This window comes from Ornithorhynchus anatinus, chromosome 14 (genome assembly GCF_004115215.2).
Source record: "Ornithorhynchus anatinus isolate Pmale09 chromosome 14, mOrnAna1.pri.v4, whole genome shotgun sequence".
In the NCBI taxonomy this organism is placed as follows: domain Eukaryota; kingdom Metazoa; phylum Chordata; class Mammalia; order Monotremata; family Ornithorhynchidae; genus Ornithorhynchus; species Ornithorhynchus anatinus.
In genome coordinates, this window is record NC_041741.1 from 43,827,320 (window position 1) to 43,843,033 (window position 15,714).

At 50.4% G+C, this 15,714-nt stretch overlaps 1 protein-coding gene across 4 annotated transcripts in view; it reads right to left on the bottom strand.

Annotated features, from left to right (window-relative positions):
- Nucleotides 1-2,592: 2,592 nt before the first annotated feature.
- Nucleotides 2,593-15,714, bottom strand: part of CACNG2 (calcium voltage-gated channel auxiliary subunit gamma 2) — an 85,953-nt gene continuing 72,831 nt past the window's right edge. For 2 of the 4 annotated variants that reach the window (XM_029079229.1, XM_029079228.1), the window contains 2 exons: nt 4,366-4,506; nt 2,593-3,183 (listed from right to left, as the gene is read on the bottom strand). In XM_029079229.1, the coding sequence (XP_028935062.1) occupies nt 2,648-3,183; nt 4,366-4,506 (677 nt within the window). In that variant the 3' untranslated portion in view covers nt 2,593-2,647. The remainder of the gene's footprint in view (nt 3,184-4,365; nt 4,507-15,714) is intronic. The other 2 variants (XM_029079230.1, XM_029079231.1) reach the window with 2 other exon arrangements.

Consider the following 15,714-nt stretch of genomic DNA (forward strand, 5'->3'; position numbering starts at 1 on the left):
AGCTGGAGCAGGGGTGGGAGCCCTTGAGGGGTTCTCCCTCTCAACACTCTGACCTCGGAATGTCGGCTTGCCGCCCCCAGCAGAAGTCTGATTTCTTAAGGACTACGTCATTTCTCCCAGCCTGAACTCGTCCCCGTCACGCCCTGGGAGACCGTCCCTTTTCTGTTGGCCTCCGGTCCCCCTGAGACCTCTTTCCGGGTCGTCGGTAGCAGCAAACAGATCAGGGACGTGGAATTAAAAGTGGTTCCTGGAACCTCTGGCAACTCCCTCCTCTTGGTAGAAAGCAGCAGCAGCAGCACTGAATGACAGGACAGATTGGCATGACATCATGGACCGGGGGAACGAGGAGGAGGCCGATGGATTCGCTCTCTTTAAAAGAAATGCGGATGTGTGGAATGGAATAAGACGAGTTGGAATGATAGAGCCTGCTCCTGGGTTCTGGGACTGGAGCCGGGCGGGGTGCGGGGAAATGGTTATCGGGCGCGAGAGATCTGAAAAGGTAGGGGCGCGTTGCACACGAAGGGGCGGGGGGATGCGAGAGAGTGTGATCGTGCGTGCGTGTGTGTGTTTGTGTGTGTGTCTGTGTCTGTTTTTTGCATGGCTGGGGTGGCTTAGGCTGAGTCAGCCATCCGAGAAGCAGCGTGGCCTAGTGGAAAGAGCCCGGGCCTGGGAGTCAGAGGACCTGAGTTCTAATCCCGTCTCTGCCACTTACCCGCCGAGTGACCTCGGGCAGGTCACTTCCCTTTCCTGGGCCTCAGTTACCTCACCTGGAAAATGGGGATTAGGACTACGAACCCCTTGTGGGACGGGGACAGCGTCCAACCCGATGACCTCGTATCTACTCCTGCGCTTAGCTCAATGCCCGGCACGTGATAAGCGCTTAACAGATCCCGTCAGGAAAAAGGTTTCGAATAGGTCAGTGAGGCTGCAGTGGCTCCTGGGAATATGTCGATCCAAGCGTGTCTGCGAGTGTGGGTGTGTGTGTGTTTGCGTGTGTTTGTGAGTCTCCTTAGAAGAGTCCTTTTTCTGTATCTCACTTCCACAGTAGCAGCGTTTTCCTCTTATCAGGAAGAGATGTTTTTCTATCACAGAAAGTCCGCACAGCGAGCAGGGAGCAATTTTTCCCCTCCCGCTAGCCAGTCGAGCTCCGGTCTCTGGGTGGTTTTCTTTTTTTTTTTTTTCTGTTTTTCTCTTTTTTTCTGAAATGGATTCGGTTTCTGTTTTCTCATTACAAGTTCCCTGCGAATTTTATGCCCCTCCCAACCCCAACCCGCCCCCCCCCTTTGCCCTTTTTCACAGTTTTTAAAGCTGGAAAAAAATGAAAAGAAAAAAATACTATCTGGTTTTCTTGCAAGTAAATCCACTTAACCTATTTACATTATAGTTTATGTTTTTATTAAAAAAATTGCCACTTGGTTTTGTCTTCCTAAGAAAGCTTGGTTGCAGCATCACTGGTTCCCTGCAGAACCCTCGGGGACCAGTGAACCCAAAGGAATTAGCCTCTTTCCACCTTGCCTTCCCTCCCTCGTCCCGTCCCCGCCAGCACCGGGGAGCTCGCTGGGCTCTGTCAGGTGGATCTCGGGGACCACCGTGGGTTTCCTTTCTCCCAGAAGCCTCCTGAGGGCTTGTCCCCTGCGGTCAGAAGAACCACTCTGACCCCACAGGCCCAAGCCACCAAGTCGAGCCTTACTCCTGGAGGCCTTAAAGGAAGGTAAGCCCTCCTCTGTTCCCGGAGGCCCGAGGAGTCTTCCCCTACCTTCGCACATGGGAACCGGGGGGGTGGAGAGGGCACAAGCAGCTCCCCCTGAACTCCTGGGATTTCTGGGAATCTGGTAAGTCACGGTCAGCCCCTCCCCCTGGGGCCTGGAAAGTCACAGTGGGTCCCCGTAATGCCCTGGGAGCCTCCGGGGTGGGCAAAGTCACCAGCTGCTCCCGGGTTCCTCAGGGACATGAGTAACCAAAGACCCTCAGATTCCCCCGGAGGCCTAAAGGTTGGGGGTTCCCAGATCCCGCTGAGGATCCCCGGGGAACCCGCTCGGGACGGCTACGGCCCAGAGCCCCGTTGTGGCGGGATTCCCTGGGGAGCCTCGGAGAGGTGGGAGAGCCCAGACGGGTTCGAGTTCAACTGAAAAGAAACCTCACCAAATTAAAAAAGTAAATCCTGAAAAGTTCCAAAGAGTCTCCTCCTCCTCCCCTCTCTCTTCCTCCTCCTCCCATTTGTTCGTGTTTCCGCTTAGTTCCCCCCCACCCCATCTTTTTTTGAGTCTGTTTTTTTATTAAATGTTAAAATAATGGTACATGGGAAATCATGCATTTTCTTTTAAATTTATTTTCTTTTTTAGATTTTTTTAAATCTCTCTCGGTTTTTAAAGTTTTTTTTCTTTTTTTCTTTTTTTTCCACACTTTTTTTTTGTTTCATATCTCGTTTCCCTTATTTTCGCTGTTTTTTATTTATCTTTTGTTTTTTTTTTTCCTTTTGGAAGGTTTCCCCTTGGTTGTATTTCCCCTCCCCCCCCACCCCGCTTTTCAACCCTCGCTGGTTCCCCCCCCCCCGAGACCCCCCCGCCCCTCCCGCCTCCCCTTTCGCCCGCGCGCCCCCCTCCCCGCCGCATCCCCCCACCCCCATTTTCAGCTCTCATCGACGGCTTCATACGGGGGTGGTCCGGCGGTTGGCTGTGTTGGTGTGGAGAGAGTCCTTGTTCTCTTTCTGGATACAGTTGTGAACCTGGAGGAAGCTGTTATCCCTGTCGGAATTGTAGGTGGCGGTGGGGGTGGAGGTGGCCTTCAGGGGGTCCCTGGTCAGGGTGTACATCGAGATCTCCGTGGACGGGAGGGTGTTGAACCCTTTGATCCCCACGGGCGAGGCGTCCCGGGAGTGGGAAGGCTCGGTGGAGCGGGAGCTGGACCGGCTACGCCTCTGGTAGCGGTAGCGGTAGCTGGGGATGCGGGTGATGGCGGAGGACTGGAGGTAGTCCGTGGCCCTCACGCTGGCCCGTAGCTGTTTGTGCCGGTCGATGAACATGTGGACGGCCAGCACCCCCACCATCTCGGCGATGATGAAGGACAGGGCCCCGAAGTAGAAGGACCAGCCGTAGGAGTAGCTGTTCTTCTTGGAGTCGCTCTTCGAGGGGTCTCCGGCGTTGGCTGATATGTACACGATGATGCCGATTATATTACTCAGGCCTGCGGGGGTCGGGGAGGGCAGGGGAGAGAGAGAGAGAGAGAGAGAGAACGGGGGAGGTGGGTGATTCGGCCAAGGAGGCCGGGGCGGAGGCCCGTTGGGCCGGAGAAGGCCAACGGCGAGGTCTGCTCTCGGGACCTGAAGGACGCTGGGGAGGCGGGGAGGGAGGGAGGGAGGGAGGCCCTGGCTACTTCCTGTTGCCTGGAATTCGCCCAAGAAGGCCTCCGGTCCTTAGTGAGTGACAGAGGAATTCAGCACGTGCTTTCAGCCTTTACCCTCCCTCCCAAATGGGCCACCGGCCTCCACCATCCATGCAGGGCTGACTTCCTTCCCGGTCGAACCCACCCGTCCGTTCGGTCAGAAATGAAAGACGGTCAGCTGTTTCCTGGCGTGGGGAGGTTGGAAAGCTTACTCCAAGCTCCTTCGATTTCTTTTTCTCCCTCTGTCTTCTGTGCCTCTCTCTCCCTCTCCTCCTGTCTCCTTTCCTCGCTTTCTTGTTCTTCATCTCTCATCTCATTCTCTTTCATCTGGTCTCTCTGGGCGTCTCCTGTCTTTCTCTCTGTCTCTCGGTCTCTCCTATTTCTCTTTCCTTAGTCTGTGTCTCTTCCTCCGTTTCTCAGTCTTTTTTGTCTCTCTCAGTCTCTCCCTTTCTCTCTTCATTTCTCTTCCTCTCTCTCTTTCTCTTGGTCTCTCTGTGTGACTCCTGTCCCATTCTCTCTGTAACTCAGTCCCTCTGTTTCTCTCTGTCTCTCCCCCGTCTCTTTCTCTCTCTCTTTCTTAGTTCGTGCCTCTCCCTTCCTTGGTTTCTCAGTCTCTCCCTGTCTCAGTCTCCCCCTTCCTCTCTCAGTTTCTATTTCTGCTCTCATCTCTATTTCTCTCAGTCTCTCTCCTCCCCTCCCCGTCACTGTTTCCCTATGGCTAGCTCTCTTTTCCTAAGTTTCTCCGGCCCTCTCCCTCCCCTCTTTCCCCCCGTCCTCTTTCTCAGTCTCTCCCTCTTCCAAATGGTCTCTGCTTCACACTCTCTCTCAGTCTCTATCTCTCTCTCTCCCTCTCCCTCTCTCTCTGTCTGCCTTGGCCCGGTCCTCCACAGTTCAGGCCCCTCCGCCAACTGACACGGAGCCACAGCCGTTTCTCTCCCCTCCTCATCCCAGGGCAGCTGGCCGGCCCCAGCCTTTTCTCTTTACCTGCAGACACGAAGAAGATGCCAGCACTCAGGATGATGTTGTGCCGGGTTTTATAGAACTCGCTGGCTGCAATGCAGAGTCCACCCATGAAAAGCAGAATCACACTCAGGATTGGGAAAATACTAGAGGCCCTTACAGCCCCTGTGAAAAAGAGAGGGCAGAGAGAGAGAGAGAGAGGGAGAGAGAAAGAGAGACAATAGCACAACCATGAGACGCAGTGACAGGCGGCAGAAGAGACAGAATTACCAAGCGCGGGGAGAGTTAAGGACACCGATGGAGGAGAAATTACACCAGCAAAAAAGCCAGACAGATTGAATTGAGAAGAGATGGGAGAAGGGGGGGAGAGGATTGGGAGGAGAGAGTAATAGAAGCGGAGACATATGGAAGAGGGAACGGTAAGCAGATCGAGAGAAAATGAGAAGATGAGAAAGAACGGAGGCTCGTGTTTGTGTGTGTGGCCGTGTGTGTGTGTGTGTGTGTGTGTGTGTGTGTGTCTGTGTGCGTATGAGAAAAGGTGAGGGGGAGGGACAGGGAGGTAGACATGGGAAGGAAGAGAAGCCCGGAAGGAATGATTCAGGGAAGGACTGAGGCAGTAGGGGGTGGAGAGAACCCGAGGAATCAGAGAATAGATACAGAAGTCATAAACCGATTACCAACAAAGGCAGTGAAAAGCAATCAAAATTCAGATGGGAAGCGAGTGACCCAAGACTTCGTATGAGCGCATGGGAAGCTGGAGGAGGAGCATTTATTGACAATTTTCTCTCCAAACCATCTGTTCCTTCCCCCTCTTGCAGAACGAACAGGACAGATGGGCCACTTACTGCATTCCTCCCCCCCAACCCCCCAAGACTGCAAGCACCTTGAAGGCAAGTATCGTCTACCTCCCCGTTGTACTCTCCCAAGCACTTAGCACAGAGCTCTGCACACTGTAAATGCTCAATAAATACCACTTGATCGCCTTTGTTAGAGCCTATTCAGACCCCAAGCCAGAATCTGGCAGCTCCATTCTTATAATAACAATATGAATAATCATAATAACAATAACAATAACTGTGGTATTTATTAAGCGCTTACTATATGCCAGGCACTCTATTAGATGCTGGAGTGGATACAAGCGAAGACGATTTTCTAGTAAATCACCTCCTTGACTGATGCTTTATTTTACCAAAGAACAGCTTCCCTGATCCACTACACTGGGGTGGGGGAGGGTGACCCCCATCTCCATGGGAAGTGACATTAATCAGAAACATAATAATAATAATAATAGTTGTGTCATTTGTTAAGCAGTTACTATGTGCCAGACACTGTACTAAACGTTGGAGTAGATAGAAGATAATCGGGTAGGACACAGCCCCTGTCCCACATAAGGCTCCCCGTCTGAATCCCCATTTTACAGATGAGCCAACTGAGGCACAGAAAAGCGAAGTGACTTGCTCAAGGTCACACGGCAGACAAGTGGCGGATTCAGGATTAAGACCCAGGTCCTACTGACTCCCAGGCCCGTGGTCTAGCCACTAGGCCACATGAGGAAGCAGGAGGGATTTTTAAAAAATAGTGGCTCACTAGGGGCCATGCTCTCCACTAAGCGCTAGTGTACATACAAGCTAATCAGGGGTGAACACAGTTACTATCCAACATGGGGCTCCTAGGCTTAAACTCTCTTTTGCAGATGAGGGAACTGAGTCACAGAAAAGTGAAGTGACTTGCCCAAAGTCACACAGCGGACAAGTGGCAGAGCCGGGATGAAAACCCAAGCCCTCTGACTCCCAGGTCTGCGCTCTATCCACTAGGCCACACTGCTTCTCCCTAGGCCAAGTTGCTTCTAAAAACTTGGAATACAGAGTGGTATTTATTAAGTGCTTACTCTGTCCCTGCTAAACTGGAAGCTCCTGTGGGCAGGGAACGTGCCTACCGACTCTGTTATATTGTACTCTCCCAAGTGCCCGGTACAATGCTCTGCACAAAGTAAAGCTCAGTAAGGATGACTGATTGATTATGCAGAGCACTGTACTAAGCACTGGGAGAGAATACAAAGATGGGAATTAGACACAATCCCTGTTCTCTTTCAAAAGGCGGGGCGGGGGGAAGGGGAGCCTCACAATCTCAAAGTGAGAGGGAGCATTCTTCACCCTTCCCCGGGGGCAAGGAAGGTAATGACACTAAGTCCTCCAAGGAGGGGAATGAAAATGCCAGCCAATCTCCCAATGCCCTTCCAGCAGATGCCCCCTCCTCCCCTCTCAGCTGGGAGCCCCGTGGGGACAGGGCCATGTAGCCTAGTGGATAGAGCACAGGCCTCGGAGTCGGCAGGATCTGGGTTCTAATCCCGGCTCCGCCACTTGTCTGCTGTGTGATTTCTGGGACGGCCACTTAACTTCTCTGAGCCTCTGGAAAATGGGGATTAAGACTGTGAGCCCCACGTGGGACAGGGACTGCGTCCAACCCAATCACCTTGTATCTTTGCCGGCACTTAGTACAGTGCTTGGCACATAGTAAGTGCTTAGCAAGTACTATTATTATTATTATTATCTTCCTCATCGCTGCACCTCGTATTGGTCACAGAGCAAGTACTTAACACTACTATTAGTTTGACTACTATTTCCGCTACTGATAATTGTGACATTTAAGAACGTATTTTGTGCCAAGCACTCTGATAATAATAATAATAATAATGGTATTTGTTAAGCACTTACAGTGTGCCAGGCGCTGTACTAAGCGCTGAGGCGAATACAAGCAAATCGAGTTGGACACAGTCCCTTTCCCATGTGGGGCTCACAGTCTCCATCCTATTTTACAGATGAGGTCACTGAGGTAGAGAGAAGTGAAGTGACTTGCCCAAGGTCACACAGTAGACAACTGGTGGAGCTGGGATTAGAACTCATGACCTTCTGACTTCCAGGCCCGTGCTCTATCCACTTCCCCATGCTGCTTCTTGCTCTATTACTACTAGTAATAATAATGATAGTATTTGTTAAGCGCTTACTAGGTGCCAAGCACTGTTCTAAGCACTGGGGTAAATACAAGTCAATCAGATTGTCCCACGTGGGGCTCACAGTCTCAATCCCCATATTACAGATGAGGGAACTGAGGCACCGAGAAGATAAGTGACTTCCCCAAGGTCACACGGTAGACAAGTGGCAAAGCGGGGATTAGAACCCACGACCTCTGACTCCCAAGCCCGTGCTCTTGTCACTAGGCCATGCTGCTCCTCTTGCAGTAGCGTAGATACAATGCAATCGAACCCAATTCCTGTCCCCTGTGGAGCTCAAGGTCTATCGGGGAGAACAGGTACTTTACTGTTGAGGGAACTGAGGCATGGGGAGGTTAGGGGACTTGGAACGTGGCCTAGTGGATGGAGTACAGGCCTGGGAGTCGGAAGGACTTGGGTTCTAATCTCCACTCTACCACTTGTCTGGCTGCGTGAACCTGGGCAAGGCTCTTAACTTCTCCGTGACTCAGCTACCTCATCTGTAAAATGGGGATTAAGACTGTGAATCCTATGTGGGACAGGGACTATATCCAACCCACATAGTGTACACCTAACCCAGGGCTCCGTACAGATAATAATAATAATAACAATGTTGGTATTTGTTAAGCGCTTACTATGTGCAGAGCACTGTTCTAAGCGCTGGGGTAGATGCAGGGTAATCAGGTTGTCCCACGTGAGGCTCACAGTCTTCACCCCCATTTTACAGGTGAGGTAACTGAGGCACAGAGAAGTTAAGTGACTCGCCCACAGTCACACAGCTGACAAGTGGCGGAGCCGGGATATAAGCACTTAACAAATACCACACACGCTTGTCCAAGGGGAAGGTCCTCTAGACTGTAAGCTCGTTGTGGGCAGGGAATGGGTCTGCTTATTGTTATACTGTACTCTCCCAAGCGCTTAGTTCAGCGTTCCGCACCGAGTAAGCGCTCGGCAAATACGATCAACTGACTGACGGAGCAGACAAGTGGCGGAGCTGAGTTTAGAACCCGGGTCTCCTCACTCTCAGGCCTGTGCTCTTTTCATTCTCGCCATCATCGTTGCCGGCAGGGAATACGTCTACCGGCTCTGTTGTAGCGTACTCTCCCAAGTGCTTAGGGCAATGCTCTGCACGCAGAGAGTGCTCAATAAATACCACTGATCGATGACCACTGTTCTTAGTAGAGAGGGATTTCTCGTGGAGTAAAAGCCAAGGGGGAAGCTTAGATTGTGGGGGCCCATGAGGCACGTGGGAAATTCTCGTGCAAATACTGAGGTGTGTGTATTTGTGTGTGCCTGGCACATAGTAAGCGCTTAACAAATGCCACAATCATCATCACTATTTATGTATGGCAGAGGTGTGTAAGCGTGCAAGAGAGGCAGAGACATGAACAGAGAAGTCTTGTTTCATCCCTCAAAGAGCAATGGGGGAAGGGAAGCCTGGGAGACTGGATAGAGGAGGATTAGGCTCACGTACGAATATGCTAAATAATAGACCGCAGATGGAAACATAAACAGAAGGCAGCTCAGTATATCACAGCCAATAGAGATACCATTTCCAGTCAAGAAACATCCTCTTTATCCAGAGAAAAAGAAATGGGAACGCCACTGGACAACAGCATCACCGTGAGAGCGGAAATCGTGCCTTCTACCCCCACAGGAGACTGTAAACTCCTCGCGGCAGGAAATGCGTCCGCTAATTCTGTTGCATTGCGCTCTCCCAAGCATTTAGTACAGTGCTCTGCACATCGGAAGGGCTCAGTAAATACCCCTGATTGATGGATTGTACCCTCCCCAGTCCTTAATTCATGGCTCTGGGTGTAGTCATGACTCAATAATTCGTATTGCTCGACTGGCCGATTGAGCCCGGGGTGTGGGGGTGGGATGGGGGTGTCAGTTTTCAGGGGGTCCTTGGTGTGCGTCTCCGGAGGAACGAGATTCAGGCCGGGAGCCAAGAGAAAACTCCGGTGAAAGAAGCGTCGTGGAAAGGCTGCACGGGTTTTTGCCCGTTCCACTGCCCGTTCAGTCATCCCACCTGGCTGAACCATCATCATCATCATCAATGGTATTTATTGAGCGCTTGCTACGTGCAGAACGCTGTACTAAGCACTTGCGACAGCACAATACAACAGGGTCGGTAGACGCGTTTCCTGCCCGCAACGAGCTTATTATGGTCCAGAGGGGGGAGGTAGACGGTAATATAACTAAACCATTATAATATGAAATTTAAAGATATGCACGCACCTCTGAATGGCAAAATGCAAACAAAACCCAGGGCCTGGAAAGCTTCGGCTCCATTTTAGGGTTCCCTCTAGTTGTCTTTCCCAGAAGAGAATGGGATAAAAGGGGGGTTGCTTCAGCTATGGTTCTTTCCCTCTGAAGTTTCCCCTATTCATTCTGGGCAAATAACCCCAGGGGGCTAGGGAGTTGTAAATTCTCATGGGCTGTGTGTTGCTATTTATTTTTTTAGGTACCTGAGCACCCACTGTCTGTTTATTATTCTACTGTACTCTCCCAAGCGCTTAGCGCAGTGGTTTGCACACAGTAAGTGCTCAATAAATACAACTGAATGAATGAACAACCTACTACAGGGCTCAACATACAGTGGGTGCTCAAAGATGTTACTGCTGCTCCATCTGAGATTTAACTCCCCCTTTTTTTTCTATTGGTGTTTGTTAAACACTTACTAGGTGCCAGGCACTGTACTAAGCACTGGTATAGATACAAGCTAATCAGGTTGGACTCAGTCCCTGCCTCACACGGACCTCAGTCTTAATCCCCACGTTACAGATTAGGGAACGGAGGTGCAAAGAGGTAAAGTGACTTGTCCAAGGTCACACAGCAGACAATGGTGGAATTGGGATTAGAATCCAGATCCTCTGACTCCCAGGCCCGGGCTCTAGCCATTAGGTCACATTGCTTTTCAGTTGGAAGGGTTGTCTGGATAGAAGAGGAGGGGCTTACCAGAAGTAAGATGCTAGCTAGTGTTCTTTCCATAAATAGGAAGCAGTGTGGCTTAGTGGAAAAAGCACCGGCTTGGGAGTCAGAGGTCATGGGTTCTAATCCTGGCTCTGCCACTTGTCAGTCGTGTGACTTTGGGCCAGTCACTTAACCTCTCTATGCCTCAGTTACCTCACCTGTAAAATGGGGATTAATGAATGTTGAATGTTGGTATTTGTTAAGCGCTTACTATGTGCCGAGCACCGTTCTAAGCGCCGGGGTAGTTACAAGGAAATTAGGTGGTCCCACATGAGGCTCACAGTCTGCATCCCCCTTTGACAGATGAGGGAACTGAGGCACCGATTAAGACTGTGCCCATGTGGGACAACCTGATTACCTTGTATTCCCCCAGTGCTTAGAACAGTGCTTGGCACATAGTAAGCACTTAAATGCCATTATTATTATTATTATTGTTATAATAGAGGAGCCTCAGATTCACTGACCCCGCTAAACTTAGGGTGGATCAGAGTGGGGAGTTGATTTAGCAATCAATGGCCCAACACCAAATTAAGTAATAATAATAATAATAATGTTGGTATTTGTTAAGCGCTTACTATGTGCAGTGCACTGTTCTAAGCGCTGGGGTAGACACAGGTGAATCAGGTTGTCCCATGTGGGGCTCACAGGCTTAATCCCCATTTTGCAGATGAGGGAACTGAGGCCCAGAGAAATGAAGTGACTTGCCCACAGTCACACGGCTGACAAGTGGCAGAGCCGGGATTCGAACCCATGACCTCTAACTCCAAAGCCCGTGCTCTTGCCACTGAGCCGTGCTGCTTGGGAGAGGACGATAATAATAATAACTGTGGTATTTGTTAAGTATTTACTGTGTGCACTGTTCTACGCCCTGGGGTAGATACAAGGTAATCAGGTCGGACATAGTCCCTGTCCCACATGGGGCTCACAGTCTTAATCTCTATTTTCCAGATGAGAAATGAAGCGATTTGCCCAAGGTTACAGGGTAGACAAGGCGGAGCCAGGATTAGAACCCAGGTTCTCTGACCTCTAGGCCCACGTTCTTTCCACTAGGCCATGCTGCCTCCAGATAACGATACTATAGAGTTGGTAGGAATGAAAGCTCACCTCCTCCAGGAGGCCTTCCCAGAATATGACCTCCTTTTCCTCTGCTCCTCCTCCCCTCCCCACCACCCCGACTCCCTCCCTCTGCTCTACCCCCCTCCCCGCCCCACAGCACTTGTGCATACATGTACATAGTTATCATCCTATTTATTTTATTAATGATGTGTATATACATATAATTCTATTTATTTATATTGATGCTACTGATGCCTGTCTGCTTGTTTTGATGTCTGTCTCCCCCCTTCTAGACTGAGAGCCCATTGTTGGGCAGGGATTGTCTCTATCTGTTGCTGAATTGTACTTTCCAAGCGCTTAGTCCAGTGCTCTGCACACAGTAAACGCTCAATATACACGATTGAGTGAATGAACGATCCCTGCCCTCCAGGAGCTGACAGGCAAGTGGCTGATGCTGTTGGTGCAGCCCAAAGTCACATCCAGGAGGCCTTCCCTGACTGCACCCTCCTCTCCTCTTCTCCCACTCCCTTCTGCGTCACCCTGACTTCCTCACGTGGGACAACCTGATTACCCTGTATCTACCCCAGCACTTAGAACAATGCTCTGCACATAGTAAGCGCTTAACAAATACCAACATTATTATTGGTCCCTTCATTCTCCCCGCTCCCAGCCCCTCGGCCCTTATGTCCATATCTGTCATTTATTTCTATTAACATCTGTCTCCCCCTCTAGACTGTAAACTCGTTGTGGGCAGGGAATGTGTCTGCTTATTGTTACATTGTACTCTCCCAAGCACTTAGTACAATGCTCTGCACACTGTAAGTTTCAATATCCCACTGACCGACCGATCTCTTTGGGGAGTTGATCTCAACTCTGGGGTGAATCCACAAGAAGTTGACTTCTTGAGGTCTCTTTCGCTCCGCTCCTCCGCCGCCCACCTCCTCGCCGTCCCTCGGTCTCGCCCATCCCGCCGTCGACCCCCGGGCCGCGTCCCCCCGCGGTCCCGGAACGCCCTCCCGCCTCACCTTCGCCAAACTGATTCGCTTCCCCTCTTCGAAACCCTACTTAAAGCTCACCTCCTCCGAGAGGCCTTCCCAGACTGAGCTCCCCTTCTCCGTCTACTCCCTCTACCGCCCCCCCTTCACCTCTCCGCAGCTTAACCCTCTTTTCCCCCCATCTCCCTCTGCTCCTCCCCCCCCCCTTCCCATCCCCTCAGCACTGTACTCGTCTGCTCAACTGTATATATTTTCATCACCCTATTTATTTTGTTAATGAAATGTACATCGCCTCGATTCTATTTAGTTGCCGTTGTTTTTACGAGATGTTCTTCCCCCTGACTCTATTTATTGCCATCGTTCTCGTCCGTCCGTCTCCCCCGATTAGACCGTAAGCCCGTCAAACGGCAGGGACCGTCTCTATCTGTTGCCGACTTGTTCATTCCAAGTGCTTAGTACAGTGCTCTGCACCTAGTAAGCGCTCAATAAATACTATTGAATGAATGAATGAACCCTTCCTCCCCTTCCCCCATCTCCAAATGGAATTCAATATGAGGAAGTTATTTAGGAACTTTTTCTTTTTTCTTTTTTTTTTCAGTGGTATTGGTAAATATCATTGCTATATGCCACTGTAATAAACACTGGGGTAGAAATGAGGCAATCAGGTTGGACACAGTTTCTGCCTCACATGGGGCTTACAGTCTTAATCCCCATTTTACAGAAGGAGGAACTGAGGTACAAAGAAGAGAAGTGACTTGCCCAGGGTCATACAAGTGGTGGAGTCGGGAGTGCCAGGTCCTTCTGACTTTCCAATTGCAAATGAAAAATTGGTACTTAGTTTGCTGACCGGAAAGCTCTAAAAATGACAGAATAAGGGAACCGGGGAACTACACGCCTATCGTCTTACAGGTGTCCTCGGCCTGGGAGCCCCATGGGGAATGAGATGTGTCTGATCAATTTATTTTGTATCCACCCCAGTGGTTACTATAGTGGTTGGCACATCCCAAGTGCTTAACAAATACAATAATAATAACAAGAACGATAATAAGAATTCATTATTATTTTCCTGGCAGTCAGTCGCTCAGTCACTTAATCGCATTTATTGAGTGCTTACTGTCTGCAGAGCACTGCTTGGGAAAGTACAATATAACAGACGCATTCCCTGCCCACATTGAGCTTACAGCCTAGAGGGAGAGACGGACATTAATATAAATAAATAAATTATAGGAATGGGCATAAGTGCTGTGGGGCTGGGAGAGGGGATGAATAAAGGGAGCAAGTCAGGGTGACTCAACGGAGTGGGAGAAGAGGAAAGGAAGGCTTAGTCAGGGAAGGCCTCTTGGAGGAGATGGGTCTTCAATAAGGCTTTGAGGGTGGGGAGAATAATTGTCTGTCGGATATGAGAAGGGTGGGCTTTCCAAGCCAGAGGCGAGACGTGGGCTAAAGGTCTGTGGCGAGATAGATGAGATGGAGTTTCAGTGAGTAGGTTAGCAGTAGAGGAGCGAAGTGTGCGGGCTGGGTTGTAGTAGGAGAGTAGTGAGGTGAGGTAGGAGGGGGTGAGGGGATGGAGGGCTTTAAAGCCAATGGTGAGGAGTTTCTGGCACACCGTGGAACTGGAAGGAACAGCTTGTGAGCCTGCATGTGCTGTCTGACCAGTTGGGTAATGCAGAGTGAGTTTTTCTTAACGCAGGATTTGCAAGAATGCAACTAGAAAAAGATTTGTTCTCCTTCCTATTTAGACTGGAAGCCCCATGCGCAAACTGATTAGCTTGCATCTACCCCAGCGCTTAATACAGCATGGAAACACCATGGCACAGTGGCTAGAGCCCGGGCCTGGGAGTCAGAAGGCCATGGGTTCTAATCCCAGGTCCACCACTTATCTGCTCTGTGGGGGCAAGTCACTTCACTTCTCTGCGGCTCAATGACCTCATCTGTAAAATGGGGATTGAGACTCTGTGCCCCACGTGGGGCAGGGACTGTGTCCAACCCAATTGGCTGGTATCCACCCCAGCACTCAGTACAGTGCCTGGCACATAGTAAATGCTTAACAAATACCACAGTTATTATTATTATGGTTATTACAGTGCTTGGTACAGAGTAAGTGCTTAACAAATACCACAATTATTATTAATAGTCTTCTTAGTATCACCTCCCTCCAGATGCATGGCCACCCCAAGGTCCTGAGATGGGGAAAAATACCTCCCCCGCCCCGTCTACGCAACACATGTGCCACTGTGCTAGTGACGTCATGTGGAGCCCCCCAGATCTGCCCACTGAGGGACCCCTGACTCCCTTCCTTGCTCCAGTGCCACTGTGTTCCCCTCACAGCTGCCTGGTCACACAGGCGGTGCTTAATAATTATAATGAAAATAATCACGAGAATAATAACGACAATAATAGTAATAACAATAATAGTGGTATTTTTGAAGTGCTCTTTGCCAGACACTGGAGTACATACAAAATGATCAGCTTAAACACAGTCCCTGACCCACATACAGGATCACGGACCGAGCCGAAGGGAGAACAAGTATCGAATCTCCATTTTATAGATGAGGTAACTGAGGCACTGTGAAATGGCTCACAGTGACTTGCCCAAGGTTGCACGACAGGCGGACTCAGGATTAGAACCCGGGTCCTTCTGACTCCCATATCTGTACTCTATTTACTACGCCATGCTGCTTCTCAGTGGTTCTTTGACTCTTATTTCCGCTCCTTATCACAGAAGTGCCATGGACCTGAGAACTTCAGTCTGTCAGTCAGGTCGGGAAGAGCCCTGGGGCTCTAATCCGTGGCCCGGGGTCCCCTCCCTCGGTTTCGGCCCCGGCCATGGCCTGGACCCTGACCGGTCCAGAGTCCAGATGGGTCATCTTGGGAGGCTGGCGGGCACCTGAGCTTAAGCAGCTCAGACCTCCTGAAACGGGGCCCGGGCCGGGCCGCGTTCGAGACCAGGAATGGGAAAAGACATCATCCGGGCTGGTCCGAGCCACGGCATCCAGCCTTTTCTGAGATTTTCTCTCTTTTTGGAGATATTCACTGTGGGGAGTTTCTTTAAAGGGAACGCTTTCAAGGTTAATAGATCTAAAAAAGTGACCTACTTTCAGACCTTTTGTGTAAATTCTGAAGTCTGTAGTTCTTAATGTGTGTTTTTTCTCTCTCTCTCCCACCCCTCCTCTTCTCTCTTTTCCTTCCCTGGCCTCCCTTCGTCCTCCTCCCCTCTACTCTCATCCCTGGTGCAAATCCATTGCTACCTTTTTTTCCTAAAACTGAATCAGGGTCCAGAGGTCCTGGAGCTATTAGTGGGCCTTCCAGGGTAGACTGGTGGATATCTTCGCCCCTGAGGAATAGCCAGATGGCTAT